This window comes from Phocoena phocoena, chromosome 15, assembly GCF_963924675.1.
Source record: "Phocoena phocoena chromosome 15, mPhoPho1.1, whole genome shotgun sequence".
NCBI classification, from domain to species: domain Eukaryota; kingdom Metazoa; phylum Chordata; class Mammalia; order Artiodactyla; family Phocoenidae; genus Phocoena; species Phocoena phocoena.
The window spans coordinates 50,355,178-50,380,227 of record NC_089233.1 but is presented as its reverse complement, the minus strand read 5'-3'; the positions used below and the strand labels follow the sequence as shown (position 1 = coordinate 50,380,227).

The 25,050-nt window shown below is 44.5% G+C and overlaps 1 protein-coding gene across 1 annotated transcript in view; it reads left to right on the top strand.

The window, feature by feature from the left end:
• Positions 1-24,272, top strand: part of SLX4IP (SLX4 interacting protein) — a 65,924-nt gene extending 41,652 nt beyond the window's left edge. The window contains 5 exon segments of the mRNA XM_065893260.1: positions 1,190-1,267; positions 5,794-5,882; positions 22,413-22,513; positions 23,557-24,022; positions 24,024-24,272. Coding sequence (XP_065749332.1) covers positions 1,190-1,267; positions 5,794-5,882; positions 22,413-22,513; positions 23,557-24,022; positions 24,024-24,272 — 983 coding nt within the window.
• The last annotated feature ends 778 nt before the right edge of the window (positions 24,273-25,050 follow it).

Sequence of the window (25,050 nt, the reverse complement as noted above, 5' to 3'; positions counted from 1 at the left end):
CTTGAATTAGAATAACTTATTTACAGGCGAAATACACCCTTCTTCAAATAGGTATTAAGCTCTTCTTTCTGTGAGCTGGTAAGTAATGAGCATCAGAAGGTGGCCAAGGGCTTCCCTGGTGGCGCAGTGGTTGAGAGTCTGCCTGCTAATGCAGGGGACATGGGTTCGGACCCTGGTCTGGGAGGATCCCACATGCCGCGGAGCAACTGGGCCCGTGAGCCACAACTACTGAGCTTGTGCATCTGGAGCCTGTGCTCCTCAACAGGAGAGGCCGCGATAGTGAGAGGCCTGCGCACCGCGATGAAGAGTGGTCCCCGCTCGCCGCAACTGGAGAAAGCCCTTGCACAGAAACGAAGACCCAACACAGCAAAAATAAATAAATAAATAAATCTGTTCTTAAAAAAAAAAAAAAAAAAAAAAAAAAAAAAAAAAAAAAAAAAAAAAAAAAGAAGGTGGCCAAGATTGGTGCACCAGCTCAGCCTGAATTAATCCTACAACCTGGAGGGACTGGTTGTTAGGCCTGTTTGGTCAGACCTCATTTATTCCAATTTACAGATAAAGTAACTGAGCTGCTTCAGGGACTGGAGGCTATTCCAGGTGCCGTGGCCGGGCCTCCTGGAAGAGCTAAGCGTACACTGTTCACCCCTTCCTCTAAGCGAGGCCCTCTACGGATTCTCTTCATCTTTTGCTCACTAGGTAATCATTGAATGCTCACTGGATGGCAGGCACTGGGCTAGGCCCGTGGGATTCAGTCACAAACAAGCTTATTATCTAATGCTGTCTTCTTTCACTTTACAGGTTTTTGTTTGTTTGTTTGTTTTAATGGGGTATACTTGATTTACAAAGTTGTTTTAGTTTCAGGTGTACAGCAAAGTGATTCAGTTACACATATACACATATTCATTCTTTTTCAAATTCTTTCCCCATACAGGTCATTAAAGAGTATTGAGTAGAGTTCCCTGTGCTGTATAGTAGGTCCTTGTTGGTTATCTATTTTATGTATAGTAGTGTGTGTATGTTAATCCCAAGCTCCTAATTTATCCCTCCCCCTCCACATTTCCCCTTTGGTAACCATGGGTTTGTTTTAGAAATCTGTGAGTCTGTTTCTGTTTTGTAAATACGTTCATTTGTATCATTTTTAAAATTAGATTCCACATATGAGTGATATCATATGATATTCACTTTGCAGGTTATGGCTTTCAAATCACAGCCTATTTCCTCAAGAGAGGGATACGTCTCCGCTGCCTCCGGGGCTCACAGAATGCAGGTGAGAAGCCAATTTCTTGGATCGTCAGGCATTGTGCACAATTAACGTGTCCTTAGAGAAGGGGTGAAAACTAAGGAATGAAGATTCCTAGTTGCCTCATAGCCTTCATGAAACTTAATATTTGCAAGCACTTGTGATTATTTGTGTTTCATCTTGCACTGTTTACTGCCTGCCTGAGCGCGGTGAGTGGTGCCACGCTCCACTTTCCTTTCCTGCTGCATTTTGGCACTTTCCTTGAGCTTCCAGAGTGACTGGACAGGCAGTTAAACTGTGACTCACTTCACCATTGTCCGTGCACACCAAGGCCCAGGAGTACAGAGCAAGCACGTGCACAAGAAAATGCTTTCCTAGGTGTGTGATGAGGCCTGCTTTCCCCCCACCCTGGCCCCCATTTCCCCAAGTCAAGACGTCCACTGAGGAAATGATTTCAGATGTGTCCAGCCAACAACAACAGAGTCAGATGCTAACGACCGGAAAGAAAATCTGGCTCAGCTTCCTTGGATGATTTTAGTACATAAGACATGAAACAGGGACTTTAAAAAGTAACTGTGTGGAGGTTTGCTCTTGGAATCTGCAGTTACGGGCACTTTCTTTCTTTTTTTTAAATGCATCTTTATTGGAGTATAATTGCTTCACAGTACTGTGTTAGTTTCTGTTGTACAACAAAGTGAATCAGCCATATGCGTACATATGTCCCCATATTCCCTCGCTCTTGAGCCTCCTTCCCACCCACCCTATCCCACCCCTCTAGGTCATCGCAGAGCACCGAGCTGATCTCCCTGTGCTGTGCTGCTGCTTCCCACTAGCTGACTATTTTACATTTGGTAGTGTATATATGTCGATGTTACTCTCGCTTTGCCCCAGCTTCCCCCTCTACCCATCCCCCTCCATGTCCTCAAGTCCATTCTCCATGTCTGCATCATCTTGATTCCTGCCCTGCCACTGGCTTCATCAGTGCCTTTTTTTTTTGATCCCATATATATGCGTTAGCATACGGTATTTGTTTTTCTCTTTCTGACTTAACTTCACTCCGTATGACAGACTGTAGGTCCATCCACCTCACTACAAATAACTCAATTTCATTTCTTTTTAATGGTAATATTCCATTGTATATATGTGCCACATCTTCTTTATCCATTCATCTGTCGATGGACATTTAGGTTCCTTCCATGTCCTGGCTATTGTAAGTAGTGCTGCAGTGAACACTGTGGTACATGTCTCTTTTTGAATTATGGTTTTCTCAGGGTATATGCCCAGTAGTGGGATTCCTGGGTCATATGATAGTTCTATTTTTAGTTTTCTAAGGAACCTCCATACTGTTCTCCATAGTGGTTGTATCAATTTACATTTCCACCAACAGTGCAGGAGGGTTCCCTTTTCACCTCAAACTGTACTACAAAGCTACAGTAATCAAGACAGTATGGTACTGGCACAAAAATAGAAATATAGATCAATGGTACAGGATAGAATGCCCAGAGATAAACCCACGCACCCATGCACATATCGTCACCTAATTTACAACAAAGGAAGCAAGAATATACAATGGAGAAAAGTCAGCCTCTTCAATAAGTGGTGCTGGGAAAACTGGACAAGTACATGTAAAAGAATGAAATTAGGACACTGCATAACACCATACACAAAAATAAACTCCAGGTGGATTAAAGACCTAAATATAAGACCAGACACTATAAAACTCTCAGGGAGAAACATAGGAAAAACACTCTTTGACATAAACCACAGCAAGATCTTTTTTGACCCACCTCCAAGAGTAATGAAAATGAAAACAAAAATAAACAAATGGGACCTAATGAAATGTCAAAGCTTTTGCACAGCAAAGGAAACCATAAACAAGACAAAAAGACAACCCTCAGAATGGGAGAAAATATTTGCAAACAAAACAACAGACAACGGATTAATCTCCAAAAATATGCAAACAGCTCATGGAGCTCAATATCAAAAAAACAAACAATGCAATTACAAAATGGAAGGAAGACCTAAATAGACATTTCACCAAAGAAGACATACAGATGGCCAAGAGGCACATGAAAAGATGCTCAACATCATTAATTATTAGAGAAATGCAAATCAAAACTACAATAAGGTATCACCTCACACCAGTCAGAACGGCCATTATCAAAAAATCTAGAAACAGTAAATTCTGGAAAGGGTGTGGTGAAAAGGGAACCCTCCTGCACTTTCTTAACTTTGTCAGTTGACTGTGTTACTCTCACAGTGGGGCCTTCCACTCTGTTCAATTCTCTTAGTAAAATAAACCAGTTAACTTTGTATCTGTTAAAATACAGCCTAGCTACCCTTCCTGGTAGGGACTGCCATTGCTTAAATCTTTACTTTATTTAAATATTGACATAATGTAAATCTCAGTTATAACCTAAGCAGAGTGAAAGGGTACATAAGTGGCCTTCTATTTATATAATACCTGGCACCAAATTGTTTAAAACTCTGCCATTCTAGCATTCTTCTTTTCTCTTCTTTTTTTAAAATTTATTTATTTTTGGCTGCATTGGGTCTTTGTTGCTGTGCGTGGGCTTTCTCTAGTTGTGGCGAGTGGGGTCTACCCTTCGTTGTGGTGCGCCAGCTTCTCATTGCAGTGGTCTCTCTTGTTGCAGAGCACGGGCTCTAGGAGCACGGGCTTCAGTGGCTGTGGCTCGCAGGCTCTAGAGTGCAGGCTCAGTAGTTGTGGCTCACGGGCTTAGTTGCTCCTCAGCATGTGGGATCTTCCCGGGCCGGGGCTTGAACCCGTGTCCCCTGCATTGGCAGGCGGATTCTTAACCACTGCGCCACCAGGGAAGCCCTAGTGTTCTTATTTTCGAGAGGAATCATTTGATAGAACTGATCATTTTGAATTCTAGTTCAGATCCACTAATGAACTATGTTTCAAGATTGTGATATTGGGGGCAGGGGTGCAAATAATGAATTCTGAGTCTCAGTTTCCCCTTCCATAAAGCAGGAAGTGGACTGTTTACCTTTTATCTCAATAAGATATTGGAAGAATTAGTGAATAAATACTAACTGCTATGTTAACTTTGTTTTTCTGCCTTTTCAGTGTCCACCCTAGCCACCTAGCCAGATACAGCCCCCATGTGGGTCAAAGTTTAAACACACTGGACCCCCTGAAATGGGGGTTTCTGCATGAGAAGGACCAGAGGGAGTCAGATCAGAATAGCAGGTTAGGCCCCAGTCGCGGAGACTGAATGTTTGCAGGTCGCATGGTGAGGAGCCAGGGTGGGGTTCTGAGCAGGGTAAGCAGAGCTCTTGTTAGAACTGCTACCCCACTTGCCCTGAGTGGAATGAATTGGAATAGAAAAGAGTGACCCCCGCAAGGAGACAACAGAGGTCCCGGTGAGGAGAGAGCAGATCCCGGAACATCAGCTCGCTAGGCCTTTTGGTATCATTTAACCTCCCCGGGTGGTGTGAGGCGTTAACTGTACAGAAGTTGTGTGTCTGTGTAACTGACACCTTCACGCTTGGGTTGCGTCACTACCTCAGTGCTCTCCGTTGCCATCCGTTGTTGGAAATGTGCAATGTATGTAAAAGGCTTCACTTTCATGACTCATAATAAAAATTGGTCACATCTAAGAGGAAGGTTTTCTCTTTTAGAAAAAGATGGCTTTATTTCTGTTATAAATATGATACGTATTATAAAAAATATTCAGGCAATACAACCAAGTAAAAGAAGGGGAGAGAAGACCCTCCCACCCCCACCCCCCAGAATGTACACTGTTAACATCAGCTAAGCATCCCTCCAAAGATAGGTGGAGGCTGCATGAATGAATGGAGAGACGGATAGACAGATGGAGAAGGAGGCACACAGATAGTAGCATTTACCACTTTATATAGTCCTTTCGTTGAGTGTTGAGAAGTCTGGTTCTGTGATTCATTCAGTCTCCCCTACCCAGAAGTCAGTGGTTTTGCTTTAAGAAGTTGTAATAATAGATCACTGCAACTGTGGTATTGCTGTATCAACTTTACTATTGCACATTTAACCATTTCCTTAAGTTTGATCATTAATTCCTGATCAGTGACACTGCTGTTTTCATAGCCTGGTTCAGATCAGTTGTAGGAGAACCTCTCCAAGACCAGGTGACCGAGGAGAGGATAAGCAAACTAGTAAGAACATTGTCGAGTCACGTTTTCAGATTTTTGTCATCTTCCCGTGTACATCAGAACACTCATTAGCTAATGTTGACCCTATTTCCTAAATGTGAGTTCTGAACAGAAAACAGCAAACTGACACAGAGGGAAAGCTGTAAAGGCCCTGCCTGGGGGTTTCATGTGATATGATGGCCCAGGGGCACAGGTTGGCCAATCTGCAGCCTCCTTAGCCATCCCTAGAGCTTTGTGCTTGTCCCGCAGTATTGATGACAAACACTGAAATGAGGGGAGGGGGGAAGACACGTGTCTGATACATACACGCTTATTGCGGTAACTCAGAAGTCTGGGACCAAGCATTTCTGTGTTTAGTCTTTTGATACCTTTAGTAATGTGATTTCCTTCATTTTGTACAGAACTCCGGGTATTTCCCGACAGATTTGTGGTCTGCGTAAGTCAGCTTGCATTCAGTCACGATCTTTTGGCAAGTCAGAGTGAAGAGTTGGTACGTATGAAAAAAATTCTGTAAGCAAATAAATCTGCTTAAATGATGAGTTATTATGAAAAATAGAAAAGAGATTGTCGTCTATTCTCATTCAGCTCTTGAGCCCTCAGTGCATGTTTTAAGGGACCAAAAAGTCTTACCTGTTTTGCATGATAATATTGATTAATTGATGTGCTGCTTCTTTTCTTGAAGACCCCTTGAAAATTTAGCATGATCAGTAGTATCTCTTCCATAGCAATACAAAAATGAGAAAACATATCACAAAAACAGTGAAAATGCTTATGATAGTATTTAAATGAAATATAAAGCATTCTTTAAATGAAATGAAGCAAAATCCATGTTTCCAGTAGAAGCTTTCATTGGGGTCAGTGGCCTTTGAATTTTATTCCATGGTGAATCACTGACGTTTTCATGAGAACCAGTACTTTTCCCCAGTGTGTTATTTCTTAGCTGATAGGGTTTGTTTTCTCTCTCTTTTCTCGTGCTAAGTTTTGAGCTCCATCAGTCCTATTTCTGTTTCGCTGGAGTTCTCTATGCAGACAAATGGATACTGAAAATTCACTCCTAATGTTATAGTTTACAGCTTTGTCTTTCAAGCTTAGCATATACGTTTGAGAGTCTCCTGGGTGTGTGTGTGCATGCGTGTGTGCACGCGCATGTGTGTGTGTATCTTGCTGCAGTCATAGCTCAATCTATCAGAACTTACCTCTGTACCAATTTTTTTTTCATATTTTTGGACTTGGACTTGTGACTTGAAACTTTAACAAAGAGGGAAAAAAATCTAGCAGACGTTAAACGTGGGCATGAAGTATGACATGATTATTATGCTTCTAAAATAATTTATAGGGATATTAGATTATCCCTTATGTTTATTATTTTTTAATCCATTTGAAATTTGGCCCACATGGTCTAAAACCAGCTTCTTATCTTATCTTAAATAAATACATAGGAAAAGTGTTTTAGAGACTAAAAGGGTGAACAGAGACCCAGCAAAAGTAAAGAGCAGAGAATGCAGATTTAAATTTAGATACCTTCGTCTGTAGCAGATGAGCCCTTCAGAAAAGCCAGTGGGACCCGTATTTCATCTATCAATTAAATGCTAAGTATACACATTAAGTGAAATAAATGGGGCAAATCTGGTGAAAAGTATTAAAAGTTTATTTGTGAAGTATTTGTAGGATGTTGAGTTATCTTAGTAAATTAATAAATACTAAAGTCGTAATGCTGTTGGCAAACAACTATAATGTAATATAGCTTAACTGATTCTCAGACCAATGAAGAAATTGATTTGTGGTTTGAGAAAACAACAATTAATTGTACCACAAAGTACTACTGTTTTCAGATGGAATACAGAAGAAATTAGATCTTGTATGATACGTTTTATTAATATGTAATATTTTAAATTATTAAGGGTGAGTTAAAATATCTCCATACAAATGAAATATTATCCTCCTTAGGGGCACTGGTATTTATACAGATGTAAGTTTCCTATAGCTGCTGTCATATAAATCTTATAATCTGGAGGACATCCTAAATGTTAAGAATTGTCATTCTGAAAAGTTGACTGGTCTGAGCCTTTTGTGTGAGCCAGTTCCGTGTTCTCATATTCAAAATGTTCTGATATCCAGGGATAACAGTGTCAGACTTAACCACGTTAGCTTATGAGAAAAGTGCCATTTACATCATGAAGATCTTTCACTGTTTGGAGTGCTTCTCTTTAGATGTAGTCAGTCTCTGTCTCTTGAGCTTCCCTTTTCCCCACCTCTGACCATCCTTCACATACACACTTTCCCAGCCACACGTATACAAGTCAGCTAACACCTGGCACTGCCAGATGGCTCCATCCCAGGCACAGGCTCCGTGCACCCCTCTGCGTGGCCAGCCTGCCTGTACAGTGCCCCTCCTCACAGGCCTGTCCACTGCTTCCTCAAGCTCCTTCCCCCAGAACTGATAACATACCCAGGTCAAGCAGAGGGCCCTCTCTCCCACAAATGGCCCGTCCAGCCAAGGCCACAGTCCTTCCATTACAAGTGCCATGGACTCTGTCCTCATTGATATTTGATGTCTGCAGATCCCTCCAGTCTCAGCTACTTAAGGATCAATAAACAATCCTTCCCTCCCAGAATTGCCTTCTGCCAGAGAGAAGGCAAAGTTACTCCCGTATATTCTTACTCTCTCTCAGATGCTCAAAGCCAGTGAGGTCTGGCTCTCCTCTGAGTATCCCTTGAACTTCCTTACATTTCTTAAAGCTTCAAATTCTTTTATCAGTTTACACTGATACTCACCAAAGGGCCGGATCCGTCTCATTTTCTCTTGGTAGTTACTCTCCAGGAATGTCTGACTGAGCGAGGCCTGGAGAATGGGCTTCCTGAGCAGCTGTATCAGAGGTACTTCTTTGGTATAAATGTCAATTATTTTTCCTATAACTGTTTACTGAACTCCCTCTTCCCCAGCCACAGAAGTGATGGCGGTGAGTCAGTACCTGGGCAGCAGCCAGGGCGCCTTTTACTCGTGCTGTTGCCTTGAGTAGAGATGCCTTTTCTCCTGCCTTTTTCCCTTTCCTTTCCTTTCCTTTCCTCGATCCTCAGTGTCTAAATAATAGTCAGCTAGGAAATCTGCGAGTGCCTCTTCAGAGCTGCTCCGCCTGGACACAGGGAAGCCAGATGCACTCAGCTCCCAGGTTCCTAAAGGTGGCTGCACAAAAGAACCACTGTTCCTGATCAGGCGGCCCAGAGGGAGTAATCCCCCTCCTTTGGGGGCAGAACGAGTGCAGTCAGTGCTGCCCCCCAGCACCACAGAGGTCTGTCACACGCACACGCCCGTGCACGAGGGACTCCCCGCATGGAGTCCCTCGTGCACGGAGGTCTGTCACACGCACACCCCCGTGCACGAGGGACTCCATGCGGGGAGGTGCTCCGTGTTGTTGCAATAGCTCTGCCCTGAGTGCCCACGTGCCAGGGATGTGGGAATCATGATGTGTACTTTGGGAAGAAAGGGCATTATTACGAGATGAGTCATTGTATTTTTCTTACTACAATTTCTCATAAGAAATCTTGAAGCCCTTATAGCCTAAGTTTGGGACCTATTGCTAGAAATGGAGCTGGGAAACCTTTTTGCAAGATTTTACCTTATTTTCATAGTTTTGTTTTCCCTTCACCTTCTTTTCCCTAGAAATACTAAGAGCAGAAAGTAAATTTGTATGGTGTATCCCATTCCAGCAAATGTTTTCTTTCGTGTTTACAAACCCAGGTCCCCATGTAAAGACTGCTTTCTTCTTTAGATGTAAAGCCCAGGGGGGCTTTGGGAAATTTAAAATTGTTTATCATTTTATCATTCCTTTATTAAAGAAATAACGAACATAACCAAAGTCATAGCTTTACTTTCCAAAGTAATAACTTTATTGTGTAAATAATCACAGAACTCTGTGTATATCTGGGACATTTCAGAGTCAACACAAAGCTGCTGTCTCATAGAACACTGGTTACAGCGGCTCCTAGTCTCTGGAGACCTTCCCATCTGCTCTCACCATCACATTTTAACATAGTTTCCTGAGTACTGGCTGTGTGCCAGGAGCTCTGGTAGGCACTGGGGAAACAAAGAAAAAGAAAAACAGTGCTCTTGCCCTCAAGGAGCTTACAGTCTGGCAGATCAAGGGTACTGAAGGTGACCCAGGTGACCTAAAAGTTGTAATTCTAATAGAGCCTCCTTTTTTCTTAAAGACGTACCCGTTCTGCACTTTAATGGTTCATTCAACTGCTCTCTACAATTCGGGAAGGGAAGTCCAAAATTCTAAGTTACTTTCTTTTAAACCTAAGCTGTAAAAGTCTGTGATTGTTTGGGAAATTAAAAATGACATTTAGCACTAGAGCTGCAGAAAAGTGGGTGTGTACGTTAAGATATTCAGAAGCTCTGCCTCACCTTCATTTGATTTGTGGCCAAGCTGTGAAAACAGCTGTTAAGATTCTTCAGAAAGCACTAGGCCCTCGCCCAGAGTGGAAGGATTGCTGGCACGCCCTGACAAGAGACAATATTTCAGCACTAAACTGAACACTTCTCTTAAGTCAAGCTACTGTTTAATGTTAAAGAATCCTCCTTCTAGTTTATGAGTATAAAACTGAAATGCAAATGAGTCTAAAGAAGCAATAAACTGCCCTAGCCTCGGTTATTTTTAGCTCGGCTGTCATATTTCTCAGCTGTGCCTAACTGAACCTCTGTAGGCCTTATTAGCCCTCCTCTCAGTCAAGGGGGAGGGTATCAGATTATCTCAAAAATACTTTCTCACACTGAATTTCTATCAGAGAAAGCAGATGAAAATGTAGCTAAATAAAAACCACAAAATGATTTTGCACAAAAGAGCATTTTACTCACAGCTTTAAAAATTGTGATTGAAAAAAAAAATTTCAGGGGAGAGTTATAGTTTAATCTTAGGAAAGATAAATAGAAATTATAAGGAAACATTTCAGTCCTTAAGTTATTAGACTAGAAGAAATAAACAACAATTTGACTGTGCACTAACTTCTGTACCCTGATGACAGAATTATTTAGCTTCCTTGAGGAAACTTCTGCATAAGTTTAAAACAGATCATTCAAGAGAGGAACTCTTTTTTTTGTACCAAAAAAATTAAATAAGTAGTGGATGATTTTTCTAGGTTTTTCTTACTGTATGGTAGACTTTAAGAATCCATTCTTCTTATCTTATTGTATTTCCTAAACAATGCTAGTGGTAAATTACATGGAAGCCATTAACAAGAGATTCCTGTAGCACTAGGCAAATTTCCTTGAGTGGGAAGAGGTCATTTCCATATTTTGCATTTCCCACAGTGTTCTGAACTTAGTTTTTTACTTAATAACTGCTTACCAAAATTGTACATGTTCAGTGTACAAAAGATTTTAGAAACTAAAAATTACCCACAACTCCCAACCCAAAGATAACCTCTGTTAATGATCTAGTCTGTACTCCTCTGTAGTTCATACTTGATAACTAAGTTTGGTCTGTACTTATTTTAACTAGGACCCACTCATTTGTGAATTGTCTGTTTATGTCAGTTTTTCTATTGGTATTTTTGTATTTCACAAACTCCTTACTATATAAAAACTTCTTACGTAGTAAGGAAAATAACTTTCAGTGAGTTTATCATTTACTTTTCAATTACGTGACGTTTTTACTGTGTGGTAGGTGTCTGTGTCCTCAGCCAGGCCTGTGGTTGGGCTGGATAAGGATGGGAACTATAGCGGCATCCCTTGTGTGGACTGGCAGGTGGATGATGCTAATGAAAATGCTTCAGGGCAGGAGCCGCGGGCGATGAAGATGCTCTTGGTTGGTCTGGTCTGTCTAGAATAGTTTTTCTAGACAATGACAGAGATCATAAGAAAATTTTTTCTCAGGGGCAGTCATTTTCTTTTAAGATCAACTATCCTTTGCTTGTATGTTACAGTAAACTGAGGTTTTGTTCTCCCTTCCTAATAATAAAATTCTCCCAAATGATTAGCCAGCAGTACTTGTGAACGAGATGTCTCCTGGCCCCCATCTCCAGCCCTCCAAAGGAACCTGCCCTTTGCTGAGTTAGAACAGGTAGAATAGATAAGTTAGGGTAGGACGTATCTCGGTTAGAATAGTTAGATAGGGTAAGTTAGAATAGGATGTATCTGGGGCCTCTAATCCTTTGTGCCTTTTCCCCATAATGTACCTTTCCTGTGAGAGGCCTATAATCTCCCTTTCATGACTACTTAGATGATCGATTGAATTAAGCAAAACATGGCAGGGAATAGAACAAGTGAAAAAGGAATCAAGTGAAATTATAAGACTTGACTTTGACCACTTTCTCTCCCCTCACTCACTTGATGACCTTGGACAAGTCATTTGGCTTCTTGGAGCATCCATCCCCAGACTTATTAAGCAGAAGTAAAAGTGATGCCTGCCATGCAAGCCTTCCCAAGGATCAAGTGAGATGATCAATACGAAAATGTAAACTCTAAAGGGCCAATGCAATATTAATTGTTATTATCACCATCATTCCCATTCTTCCCCAAAGAGGAGTTAATTTAAATGCCATTAACACCAGAGTAGCAGATAGCTAAACACCTTACCCCCTGTGCCAGAAATGAGAAAAGTACTTGCACATGTGATTTTCTCAAGAAGCTCAGCACTCTCATTTTTCATCTCCATTTGCCAACCCAGCTTCATTTTGCAACTATGAAAACTGGAGTACCAAAGAGTTAAGTGACAAAGCCCCATTTTGGCAGCAAGTCAGTGACGGACAAAGGGATACAACAAGAGCGTAAACTCAAGACCTCCTGCGGGAGCTCTGTTAACCACCATCCAGGGGAGGAGGAGGTAGAGTAGAGACCACCGGTTAAAACGCCTTTCATTTCCAGTAGCTGCCGGTATACTCCCAGTGAGACATTGCTTTGGAGGAAGGACCCAGTCACTGCTCTGAGGTACAGAGGAGCTGGGAACCAGCAGATCTCTCAGGCCAACTTCCTAAAAGCCACACGGCCATGAGAACACCCACGGCGATAGCACAGACGGAATCGACGTGCAAGGGGATTATGTTGGGAAAGTTCACTAGTACACAGATGATTTAGAATTCGGTGCTCATTTTCCCAAGGAAGCAATGCCATAAATGGGGCGAGGTTCCCAGACGAGTCCACAGAAGTCTGTCACTATCATGAGATTGGAGACTTGGAAAGGGGGTCTCCCTGTCTGTGTCTGAGGGAGATGGGAAGAGCTGTTCCTTCTGCATCCCTGGGCAGAGGGCCAGTTCTGAGCAGAATTGTGAAATCAGACAGTCATCTGTGGTGTCTTTGCTCTGACTCTCACGCCTCTTCCCACCGGCAACCAGGGCCACAGTGGGCCCTCCCTGGCCAGTCCTGCCACCTGCCTGGCTGCCCTGCACATTTACCCACCTCTCTCCTCTCCCATCCTGTCCAGACCCACAAGCTTGGCCATGGGAGATGTCAGGGAAAAGATCACCACCACGAACGATGGGCTGGCAACCTTCCTGTGGGTGTTGGCATTTTTCAACCACAGGCCTCTGAGGGAAGGTATTTTTGAATAAGGAGACCTCCAAGGGTTGGGGTAGTTCTGCCTGGGGTAATTGCCATTAAGTTTCTCTCTATTTTTCACAGCTATTTCCCTTCAACTTTTAAACTGGGCATTATTAACCTATGATTCATGAATTATCTGAAATTTTTTTAAAGAGTGGTATGTATTTTTATGTTTTTCTGGCCAGAGTGAAATAGCTCTCTTCAATTCTCAGAGTGGTCAGTGAGTGCTCTCCCTTCTTAAGAAGCATTGGTTCCAAACTTACAAATTCTTTCAAGCACCCAAGTTTTCTCACAGTTGTGTGGCACCAGAGACTCAACTGTGGGGCCCAAGGCTGTTTAGGATTTATTTTTAGGTTCTCGAGGGTTAGGTAAGTGTACACTGGAAAATCCCTATGAAATGTGTACTTCCTGCAAGATCACTTCCTTGATTTTTTTTTTTTCCACTGATTTCATTTTCAGGTTAACATTCTTTTCAACTATTTTATTGGTACTTCCCTACATCTGCACAAGATAGTTTCACAGTCATCAATTCAGAAGGAATGAAAACTTTAAAAAATATTATTTTTAAAAAACACACTAGGGGGGCTTCCCTGGTGGCGCAGTGGTTGAGAGTCCGCCTGCCGATGCAGGGGACACGGGTTTGTGCCCCGGTCCGGGAAGATCCCACATGCCGCAGAGCGGCTGCACCCATGGGCCACGGCCGCTGACCCTGCGCGTCCGGAGCCTGTGCTCCGCAACGAGAGAGGCCACAACAGTGAGAGGCCCGCATACCGCAAAAAAAAAAACAAAAAAAAAAAACAAAAAAAACATACTAGGGTACCTTAGGGTATCTGCTGCTAACCCAAGTGGCAGCATCACCAGCAAGGCTGTGCTCCTCTTCCCCTTAGAGACTTGTCCTTTCGTGGGAGGGCAGAGAGATGGAGGGCCTGGGGGCCAGAGGACCCTAGTGAAGCGCAAAGGCTTGTCCCTTGGGAATTGGGCAGATGGCATGGCCTCTTGGGTGTCACTTTCCTCATCTCTGTGTTAGGGGAGGTCATGTCTGCCTGGTGGGTGTCTCATGAGGACTGGTCCTTATACCGAGTGCTTTGTCTGCGGCATCTCAGTGCAGACATCCTCCATCGTTATCACCTGCAGAGAAAAACACCTTCAGGCCACGGTGGGATTCTTGAGATACCACTTTCCTTTTCATGTACCTCTTTTTGCTTTGGTTCCTTTGAGCCAATGCACACATGTATGTTTCTATACTTTCTTTTAATTGTTTGTGACTACTCTGTCCCATCTGTTTTGTCCTTTTCACTTCCTTCACTTATTAAATATCAAATAATTTAAGAAAACCTTAGAAGTCAAATTTGGGAAAGAGAGACCTCTTCATTTTAAGACGTGTGGTTTCTGCATGACCAGGTTGCGTCACTGTCTAAGACTGTGGTCACTGTCGTATTTCAGGCTCTACTTGGGCTGCTTTTCTGTGAGCAGCTCCTTTTGTGTCAGGTCACATTTCACCATGCTGACACTCCTGGAAGTCATCAGGCATCACACTGAACTAGGAGGAGAACTTTTCTTTCTGCCTTATTATTACAAGGTCATGAAGAACTGAAAGTAGTTCCAGGTTTTTACTTTAATATTAGTATTTGCCCCTCCCCCCACATAAGCTGATAATATATTACCTTTGTGCTGCTTTTATTGTTTGCAAAAGGCTTTTAGTTTTGCCGAGTGTTGTCACATACAATAACTTGTTAAGTGCAACAAACCTGAGAAGAGATGGTGTCAGTCTTGAACCTTTTAGTTTTCAAGGGACAGGAAGGCCAGCTCTAAATGGCTTAGGAAGAAAAGGGAGGTTTTTGGCTCATGTGCCTCAAAAGCCCAGAGATCAGAGGACAGAGACTTCCATCAGGACTGTTTCTCACCATCTGTTGGCATTGCCTTCCACTGTTTGGCTTCGTGGTCAGCCTCCATGTGGTGGTTGGTCCTGGTGGCTGCAGGTTCATGGGAAAAGAGAGCAGGCCCCTTCCTGGGCCACTGTAGCCCAAGCATCTCTATGAGGCTCATGAATTCTGAACTCCGATTCGCCTGGCCTGGTTCACAGGCCCACTTCTGGAGTCAGGCTTGGAGATGGGTCCTCCGGAAAGGCATGGACTTTGGATGGACAGTGGGGACATGACTCCCTAAAAGAAAATCTGTGTATTGTTTCCAGGAGATGGGTGAGGGCCCACTATATAGCTATTATCACCTCCCCCCCTGTTTTTAAAAATAGATGAGGAAACTGATGTTCAGAGAAGATAAGGGGCTTGTCTAGATGCCACAGTGAGATAATGACCTAGGGAAGCTGGACCCACGGACTTTGGGCTCAGTGTTCTGTACTCTTCCTCCGTCTCCATCTCTAACCAAGACGGCAAATTGACCCCCTGGGCACAGTGGGGAGAGTGCTGCACCAGGGCCAGGCCTTCTCGACTCAATCCTGCCCCCAGCTAAATGTGTGGCCTTAGACACTTAATCTCATGGGTCTCGTTCTGTCAAATAGGGACACTACCTGTCTGCCAAATACTCAGTGAGACCCCAGTGAGATGTGGGGAAAGAATTTAATCATGTAAGTTTCCTACAGATGCAAAGCGTCCTTCGCCTTCTTATAAACCCATGTGGTCTGCGCAGGTGTCAGATTTTCTTTCACAACAATGTCAAGAAAACGTGCTCAATGCTTTCCAGTTTCCAAAGTGTGTTTCATACCTCTTGCTACATTTAAATTCCCCAAACAATCAAGAACCAACTATGAGGGGCTTAAGGAACTGGCTCTGGGACAAGCCACCAAGTGGTGCCATTCCTTGGCCTCTGTCCCCCTCACCTCTGTGCTCCACCTTGCATCCCAGGAGTGTTAACCTGATGTGATCATTTCTGGGTGTGTCGTTCTGAGCAGATGTGATCACAAGGAATTCAGATACAGTCACATTATGAATGTGATTTAACGGCTATGTATTCTGATATTCTATGGATTACTTTTAAAATATCCTGGTTGGGTTATTAGCTGTTTTCATTTGGAGTAAACAAAACAGAATCAGAAGAAACTCATGTATATAACCATGAGAAAATAGATCCAACTCTCAAAAGATAAAGACTGAGAGTACCATGTTACTGCATTAAGTGCTTCTGTGAGAAAAATCTTAACAGCTCTGAGGATCTTTTTTTTTCCCCTTCTCCCGTTACTGCCTTCATATCTGGCAGAATGTTCTACAATCCTGGAAACAAGAGTTTGGCGGGATAACTTCTGCCATACCTTCCACCCAGGGCTGTAAGGGGGGCCAGTGCACCAGGCTGCGGCAGGCAGTAGCTGGCCTGAGCTGTGACACTGGTGCCCACACAGGGTCAGCTGACATCATGGCCCCCAGGATCTATCCACCCTGGACTGATACTGATATCCTGGGGGCCTGCAGCCAGGTGCCAGGGGACTGGCAGCAACATGTCCCCAAGAAGCCATGCTGTCCGATGAGCAGTGGGATTGCATTCGTGCCGCTTGTCCACAAATGCGGCGCGGTAATAAGAAAACTCCCTGCCTCCCCAAGTTGTTTTGAGGGTGTCATTGGTGAATACATGCAAAGCTTCTGAAACAGTGCCTGGAACTCAGTTGCAGGTTGACACATGGTGGCTGATCACATCCCACCAAATATGCCTGTTGCAGAGTCATCCCAGACTCACCCTCCATTATCCACCGTGCCCAGTCCAGCTACCACCCAGTTTCTCTGCTCCTCCTTTACTGCAGAACTCTCCAAAAGCATTGTCCGCACCCATGCTGGCCAGTACTGTGGCCACTGGCCACATCTGGCTATTAAGCATTTGAAGTGTGGCCGGTCAGAAATGATATACTAGAAGTGTAGAATCCACCCCAGACTTCAAAGGCAGTACGAAAATATAAACTCTCTCAATAATTGTATATGGATCACGCGTTGTAAAGGTAACATGTGGAGTTGAATAATGCATTATTGAAGCCTAATGTCACCGGTTTCCTATTACTTTTTCATGGGTCCCTGGAAGATTTAAAGTCACCTGTACAGCACAGGTCATATCTCCACTGGAGAGTGCTGGTCTCCACTCTGCCTCCACTTCACTCTTGGACACATTCCAGGTATGCTTGGGTCCCAGCGCTTCACCAAAAATAGCTTTCATCAAGTCACCTTCCACTGGTTAGTTTTCACTCCTGAAGGCTCAGTAGCTTTTGACACGGTTGTCACTTTTAACGAAGCCATTTCTCCTCTTGCCTCCAGGGACACCATGTTATGTTGACTCTTCTCTTTCCTCACTAACGATTCCCTTTTAGTCTTCTTTCCTGAATCCTCATCTTCTCAACTTCTTTTTTCTCGTCCAAATGCACTCGCACCAGAGCTCGTCCAGACAGATACCTTTAAATACCGTCTCTGTGGACTTCCCAGCTTTGTGTCTGCAGACAGAACTCTCTCTCTTCCTAGAAGCTGGAGCTTAGCCACCTGCTCAGCATCTCCATTCTTCATCCAGGACAGCTCTTAAAGCTTACACCTAAAATGCATTTCTCGGTTTAACTTCCCCAAGGCCACCCCCCCCCCCCCAGTACTTCCTGTATTGGTAAAGGGTGACTTCCTTCGTCCAGTTGTCTAAAGCACGGATCATGGAGTTATCCTCGACTTTTTTCTTCCACTCACTCTCTGTATCCAAGCCATCAGCTTATTCTGTTGGGTCTCCCTTCAAATTGTATTTCCAGTCAAACTACTTCTCACCACCACCTGCCTCCTCCAAGACCCACCATCCTTGAATGGACCATTGCAGTATCCTCATCACTGATCTCCCTGCTTCCACCCTTGTCCTCTGTTATACCCAAGGTGATCCATTTAAGATACCAAGTCACTTTTCTTCTTGGAACCTTCCAATGGCCTTACCATCATCAACACACACACACACACACACACACACACACACACACACACACACAAGCACCTCTTACCTGCTCCCTGACCCCTCCCCAGGTTTGAAATGCTCTTCTCAGGTGCTTGTGCGGCCCATCCTCCACTCAGGTCTGTGGGTAGAGCTTACCTTGTTACCTCCCATAGCCTTCCCTGACCACCGTATGTAAAACTGCACCCCAGCAACCCTTTAGAGGTTCACTTCTCCTCATAACATCATCACCACCTGACATTGTATGGTTTTTTGTTTGTTGTCTTCCCCACTGGGATGGAGACTCCATGAGAGGAAGACCATTTTCTGTGGGTCCATGTCCGTCTCTGCAAGGACCTCAGACAATGCTTGGTGCAGAGTTCAGTGGTGCCTGATTGGATGACTCTGCTTGGTTTTCAATTCCATGCCCCTAAGAAGAGAAGTTTATTAACTCTGCCGGGTATCAGAATCACTGGGGAACTTGCTAAAATGTGCGTGTCCTGATCCCGCCATCCCCTCAGCCCCGAAATCCAAATGCAATAGATTCTGGGGTAGAATCCTGGACGTTTTTGAACAAGCTCTCCAGGTGATTTTTTTTTTCTTTTTTTCTTTTTTTTTTTTTTTTGCGGTACGCGGGCCTCTCACTGACGTGGCCTCTCCCATTGTGGAGCACAGGCTCCGGACGTGCAGGCTCAGCGGCCGTGGCTCACGGGTGCAGCCGCTCCACGGCATGTGGGATCTTCCCGGACCGGGGCACAAACCCGTGTCCCCTGCATCGGCAGGTGGACTCTCAACCACTGCGCCACCACGGAAGCCCTCCCCAGGTGATTTTGATGCTGCATACCTGGGCCGCTCTCTGCCCGATGCTCCCTTGGTGTTTACATTTGTGTACCTGCTGCTCTGCTCTCTTGAGCTTTGTATCATGCACATCAGTAGTCCTTGAATCACCTGGGAGCCTAAATATAGATCTCCTAGCCCCACCCCAGATCTTGTGACTCAGAACTTCCAGGGATGCGTCCCAAGAATCAATATTTTTGAAAAGCTCCCTCTGTGCCTCTGATAACAGCTAATCTTCCCACTAGCCTTTGGGAGGCCTGGGTATGTTTTATGGACTCCTTGAGGAGGATATAAACTTAAGAGAGGGTATTTTTAATGTCTCTTTGAGGCCACCTTCACTCCCCATCCCTCATTAATCCAACAGTGTTCTGTTCAAAAGTAGTACTCAGTAAGTCACTGTGGAGTGAATAAATCCTTGATTTATCCACAATTGCAACTTGCTTTGTAACTTGAACATCCACTAGTATTTCTAACTACATTTCAACCCAGCTCATTCTGGTGGGTATTCTCTTTGTAGTCCTTTCTGTCCAGGAATTTAAAATATGTTTCCCAGGTCAGACCAGACAGCATTGGGGGTAATACCCACCCCCATCACACTTAGACACTCACCTGCTCTGCCTCCCCATTGGGCCTGTGCTGGGGCGCATGGGCTTTGGCTGTCCTTGACGTACGGTGCATCCACTGGTTTCCAGAGCATCCCCAGGAATGGAGGCGGGCCTGACCCCTTGCTCTGGGTGCCCGCCTGGGACGCTCAAGCTGCTGAGGAGGGTATCTCCCTAATTAGACTTCTGGGGCCGGTGGCCTTGCTCCACTTCGGTTTGGTTGCTCCCTGGAACTGTATATAGACACACCTTTACAGGTGGACGTTTTTATTTTATTTTATTTTTAATTTATTTATTTCATTTATTTATTGTTTGCTGTGTTGGGTCTTCGTTGCTGCACGCGGGCTTTCTCTAGTTGCGGTGAGCGGAGGCTACGCTTCGTTGTGGTGCGCGGGCTTTTCATTGCAGTGGCTTCTCTTGTTGTGGAGCACGGGCTCTAGGCGCGCGGGCTTCAGTATTTGTGGCTCACGGGCTCTAGAGCGCAGGCTCAGTAGTTGTGGTGCCCGGGCTTAGTTGCTTCACGGCATGTGGGATCTTCCCGGGTCAGGGATCAAACCCGTGTCCCCTACATTGGCAGGTGGATTCTTAACCACTGTGCCACCAAGGAAGTCCCTACAGGTGGCCATTTTTAAAACGAAAATCCTCAAAGTATTACCAAAGGTAAATAAATAAATGGGGGGAGAGGTGACCAGGGAAAGATAGTTGCAGCATTTTCTTCCTTAGCTAGACTCAGAGCTAGCGTCCAGGTTGTGAAGAATCATTGATGATTGATGATGACCCATAGCAATCCTCTTGGTTAACCTGTTTCTTAAATCCTGAGTCCCCGTGCAGTGCTCACTCTGGACTTTGGATGGCCTGCCCGTAGCCTTCTTGAATATGTTGGGTTTGTCTGTATTCTTTGCAGAAGATGTCAGGGTCGTTAGTCACACAGAATCTGAAAAGCAGCAATGTCATCCGGGTAAGTCCTGGAGGCACTTGCCACCTCAGCCTTAAGACTTTTGCTTCTGTATAAGCCACGGTTGCATTTTGATGCCAGATGTGAGAAGCCATTAGTAATCACGACAAGTCCCTTGGGAAGTCCTGCTCCGAGGTGGTAGCTGCTTCCTCTGAGATACTTGTTTGGGGGGCACCGGGAGGCTGCGATTTAGTGACAAAGGGGAGTGAATTAACCCTAAAATGTAAGAGTGAGAGATTTCTAATGAAATCTGACAGTTCACGGGCTGAAGGAGTCTAATCTCTTTTCTCCCCTGCCCACCCAGTCTTCATACAAATGTAAATATGCCTCCTTCAACAAATTGCCAAATGTGGTTTTAATTTGGAAGCGGGAGACCCTGCCTCACCTTTTTCTTTGTTCTTTTTCTTTTCTTTCCTTCTTTCTTTTTTTTTTTTTAAAACACGAAGTCACAGGTTTTGTACGTTTTGAGCTAGACATTTCCTTCTGTCACACTGTCACTCTTTCTGTTGTTGTTTTCTTCCAAGGACATTTCCCCCATTGTTTGTTGTCAGAGGACTTCGGGAGGAGAGTCGATTGTCCTGTGTTTTTTAGAGATGTTTTTGAAGTTCCCATAGGAAATGCAGAGTGCTCTCTAAGCTTAAAAAATATATAAATAAATAAATAAAGGCAGCGGTTGAATCGAATATGAGATGCAAAGAGTGTCACTATCACAGCATCGTATGTTATGTGGTCTGTGCAGTATCCATTGTTGTTATTTATGACCCTGTCTGCCTCCATTGTGGACTTCTTCCAGCCTTGGGGAATTTACATCATTCCTAATAGCAAAAGGCTTTCTGGTTCCCACAGAGTTGTTCAAAGCCTGACTCATGCTCCTTATGTTAATTGTTCAGCTCTGAAAATACAGCACTTACAGGGTGTGGTTGTAAGGGGGAGATCTACTGTACTTATAGGGCATGTTTAGAAGTGTTTCACACATAAATCTCAATCTCTCTCTCTGTCATTTAACTTTTAAACTAGTCCTTTTTAGTCATCTAGTAAGTCTTAGGGAAAAGAAAAGGGACAGGCATCAAAATGCAGTATAATCCAATAAAACCTATTGTATTCTATTCACTGACTCTTCAAACTGACTTGGGTCATAACTGGACATGACTCTGAGTGACATTGGTCCAGGTCTGAACCATAGGCAGAGTTAGTGAGAGCTAAAGGCTGGTACTTAGTGGCGCAGGGCAGTGATTGTATGAAGCTCATGGCATCGCTCTGTGGGACACCCGGGCATCACACTGATGGCTGCCGCCTACCAGGCTCTCTGGGGCTGTCATTCTTATTTCCAGTGTAGGTCTAAAGCTAGGACCTACTGGTACCTTACCAACACCATTCCTTGTAGCAGCAACATTTTACTGTGGAATTGGCTGGAGAAGGGTACTTAGAAGTGTACCAGAAAATAAAAGAAGTTAACACGTTTTCTGAATGATCTACATGCTAACAAAAAGGAAACAACTTTCCCAAAGTAAGAAATGGGTCAATGTTGGTGATGGTTGGGAGGTTTTTACGTTTTATAATTGCTTCCTTATGAAGCTTCCATGGGAATATATAAGGATAGATAGATACATTACCTAAGAATTATCTAAAACCATGTTAGTGCTGTCAGTTTAAGGAAAAAAAAAAACCTCCCAGTTTTTTAGTAACCAAGATTACAAACTCCAGTTTTCAAAGTACCCGTATTGAAAGGCTTAACTCTTGACACTGTCTTGAGTATTGCAAAAGCCATATTTTGCATTTTTGTCAATAGAGAAAATGTAAGAATTCTGAGGCTAATCAGGGTACAGACCACTGTGCCACCAGGTCTCTCCGGAAGGTCAGGCCCACAGTCACACGGCTGCCTGGCTACTGACCCTGGGGCGTCGTCACGGGGCCACAGAGATATCAGATAGTGGCCGAGAGTTCTCAGATGTCTTGGAATCACCATCCTGCACGTTTGTGGTGCACGTTCATGTATGAAACATGTGCTGAGAAGCCAAGGGAAGTGACAATTTACCCAAAATTTCTAAACTAAAAAATATTGGAAAAGCTTAACATGACGTAGTTACATCCAGTCCTCACCAAATGAAATCTGTTCACCGGGGCATTTGGAGGGGAACTGTTTTTCCTCCTGTTCAGCTAATAGATTTCTGGTTGAACTTTTGTTATCTTTTGGAATAGCCGGGAAGAGCTCTCCAAGGAGCGTCAGAGGATCATGCTGCATGCGTGGAGAGGCCGCTTCCTCCTGGCTCAGAGCTCAGGAGAAACGCTCTGCAAGACCTGTAGGTCCCATGAGTTTCCTTCTCCTCCCTCTGGACTGTCTGTATGGGTTGGCACATAGCACGAGGTCTAGAATTCAGCAGGAGTGCTCGGACCCTAATCACAGAAGCCCCTCTGGCGCTGACCCTACTCTAAGTCACAGACTGGCTTTTCCTTTTCTTTTTCTCTCACTTTCTGGACATTGGGGAGCAAGGCCTTGCTTCACAGGTGTGTCTCAGAGAGTAATTAATGACAAGCGCCTTGAAGATGAAAAGCACCTGTTGAGGGTATTTCGTACAACTTTCCAAGCAACCCCAGACAGATCTGAAAAAATACACTCCTTTCCTAAGGTGCCTGTTCTGACCCTCGTGTCACTGTGATAATCCTTGGGCCCCTCAAAGCAACAGTAAGAACACAGACATACGTATTGGTTCCCAGACTAAAGCTTAGGCTAAAGAAATATTTTAGTCTCAATATTTCGGGTTTGGTGGTTTAAGAAGCTCCTTGCCATTCACAAGGCTCCAGTCTCTGAATTCTCCCTGGGCAGCTTCTGTCCTGCTCCTCCAAGTGAATTTCACACTTACTTAGAGTGCAGTTTACATTATCAGTCGTATGTGTGTTGTAGAAAGGGGCTTTGTGTACGTACAAGCATGTTCTTATACACACACACACACACACACACAGAGCCTGTGCTTTGGATGTATTTGAGCATTTACTTCTGGGAAAAAAATCAATGTATTAAATGTAGGCAATATTGATCTTTAACATCTGAAATGAATGCCTCTCAGCCTTAGTTAAAATATGAACTCCATCATAACTCCATAGATAACCCAGTGATCGATAAATAAACTGTGTCCTCGTGTACTGGAAAGTGTGATGGCTCTTGCTTGATCTGGTCTGCATGTAAATATACACTTGGGGATTTTCCTAGATTGGCCGAGGGGTGAGGAGAAGGGAGAGTAGTACATGCGTCCTGCTTCAAGTGTAAGAAGTGTGACAAGGGGGACCTGGAGGAAACCTGGCCATTACAGCTTTACAAAACAAAAAAAATCTTTCTTTGTTTTAGTGTGAACAGAACTGAAACGAAAAGGAGCACCGTGAGCAAATCACGGAGCAGCAGGAACAGTGTGGGAACATCCAGTGACTCAGTGATTGCGGAGGTAGCACGGAAGAGGGGGGACAGCCAGGCCCCATCCGGTCCCCCGTCCACGGGACAGGCGAAGGCTTACATAAAGGCAGCTGAGAGCCACCGGGGGCTTCCTGTTCCAAAGCTGGAGAAAGTGCATCAGCCCCCACCAGAAGGCACCAGCAGCCAGCAGAAACCTCATCCTGGGACGCGGTTAGAGACGGGGCTTCTCCGCGGGAGCCCTGTCTGTAGCTGTGAGTCAGCATCCCCGGGTCCAAAACAAAGTCCACAAGGGGCCAGAGCACAACAGAAACGCAGGAACCGCGGCTCTGTGGAAGACGCCGACCACCCCAAGAGAGCTTCTCTTGGAAGTGATCGATTAGTCCCGAGGGAAATAATAGTGGAAAAAAAGCAAAGCTGTCAAAGTTTTGCCAACTTCAGAGCTGTCAGATCCGGGGTTACTTTTGAAACGAGATTTGGCAGAAACCGCGTCTAATGAAGAGTTGCATGCTTTGGAAAATCTCTCCTCCAGACATCTTATGAAAAATAAGCCAGGGCAGGCACGGCAAACTGGCTCAGCCACAAACACTGAAAGATTAGCTACGACTCAGGGCAGCCCAAGCAAGAAAAGAAAGAAGCACGAAAGAGGCCACTAACTTACAGAAGAAGATTGCAAACTCGTAGTTGAGGATGTAGTGGCCAAGCCTGTGACAAACGAGCAGTGTGTCTCGATGCCGTGATTTTAAAGGAATTCGAATGATTGTTTCAAATACAAAATATATACCTGCGTTGGGGTCAGCTTTCAAAGCAGCGGCCTCCAGGAGCCTACGTGCTTGTTCTGACAGCATTGCTACTTTCTCATTCACACTTTATAACTGTCTTCAGAAACTTACTTTAATGATAACTAGCCACTCGCTTTGTTGGCAGTGACAGTGTCCTTGAAGGAACCGCCTGAAGAAACCAATCTTGTGCTTCCTTGTCACATCCATGTACGGACCACACGACGGGCCACGATGCTGCTGGTCAGTTCTCCTGCCCTTCAGCCTGAGGAGGGCGGCCAGCACTGGAGGAACAGGCTAGCAGTTCACACTGTCTGCCTGTGGCGCCAGCATCATGGTCTGAATCTGTGGAAGAAATGCAGAGCCTGGGTCCCACCCAGACCTACAGAATGAGAAACTCTGGGGGATTCTGAAACCTGCCCACGTTCGAGAACCACCGGGCTAATTGGAGTCTCCCTAGTGTTGATTCCCTGCAGCCTGGCAATTTTGGCCTCCAGCGCATCGGCAGGGGCCCACGTGTGGACAGGCACCCGTCATGCCCCCTCCAACCTGTAAAGCACCTGGGTTCAGCATATGAGTCACTTTGTTCCCAGGTTCTTAAGCAGGGCGGCCACAGAGCCCAGGGAGCTGTGACTTTATCCTAAGAGTTGCAGGA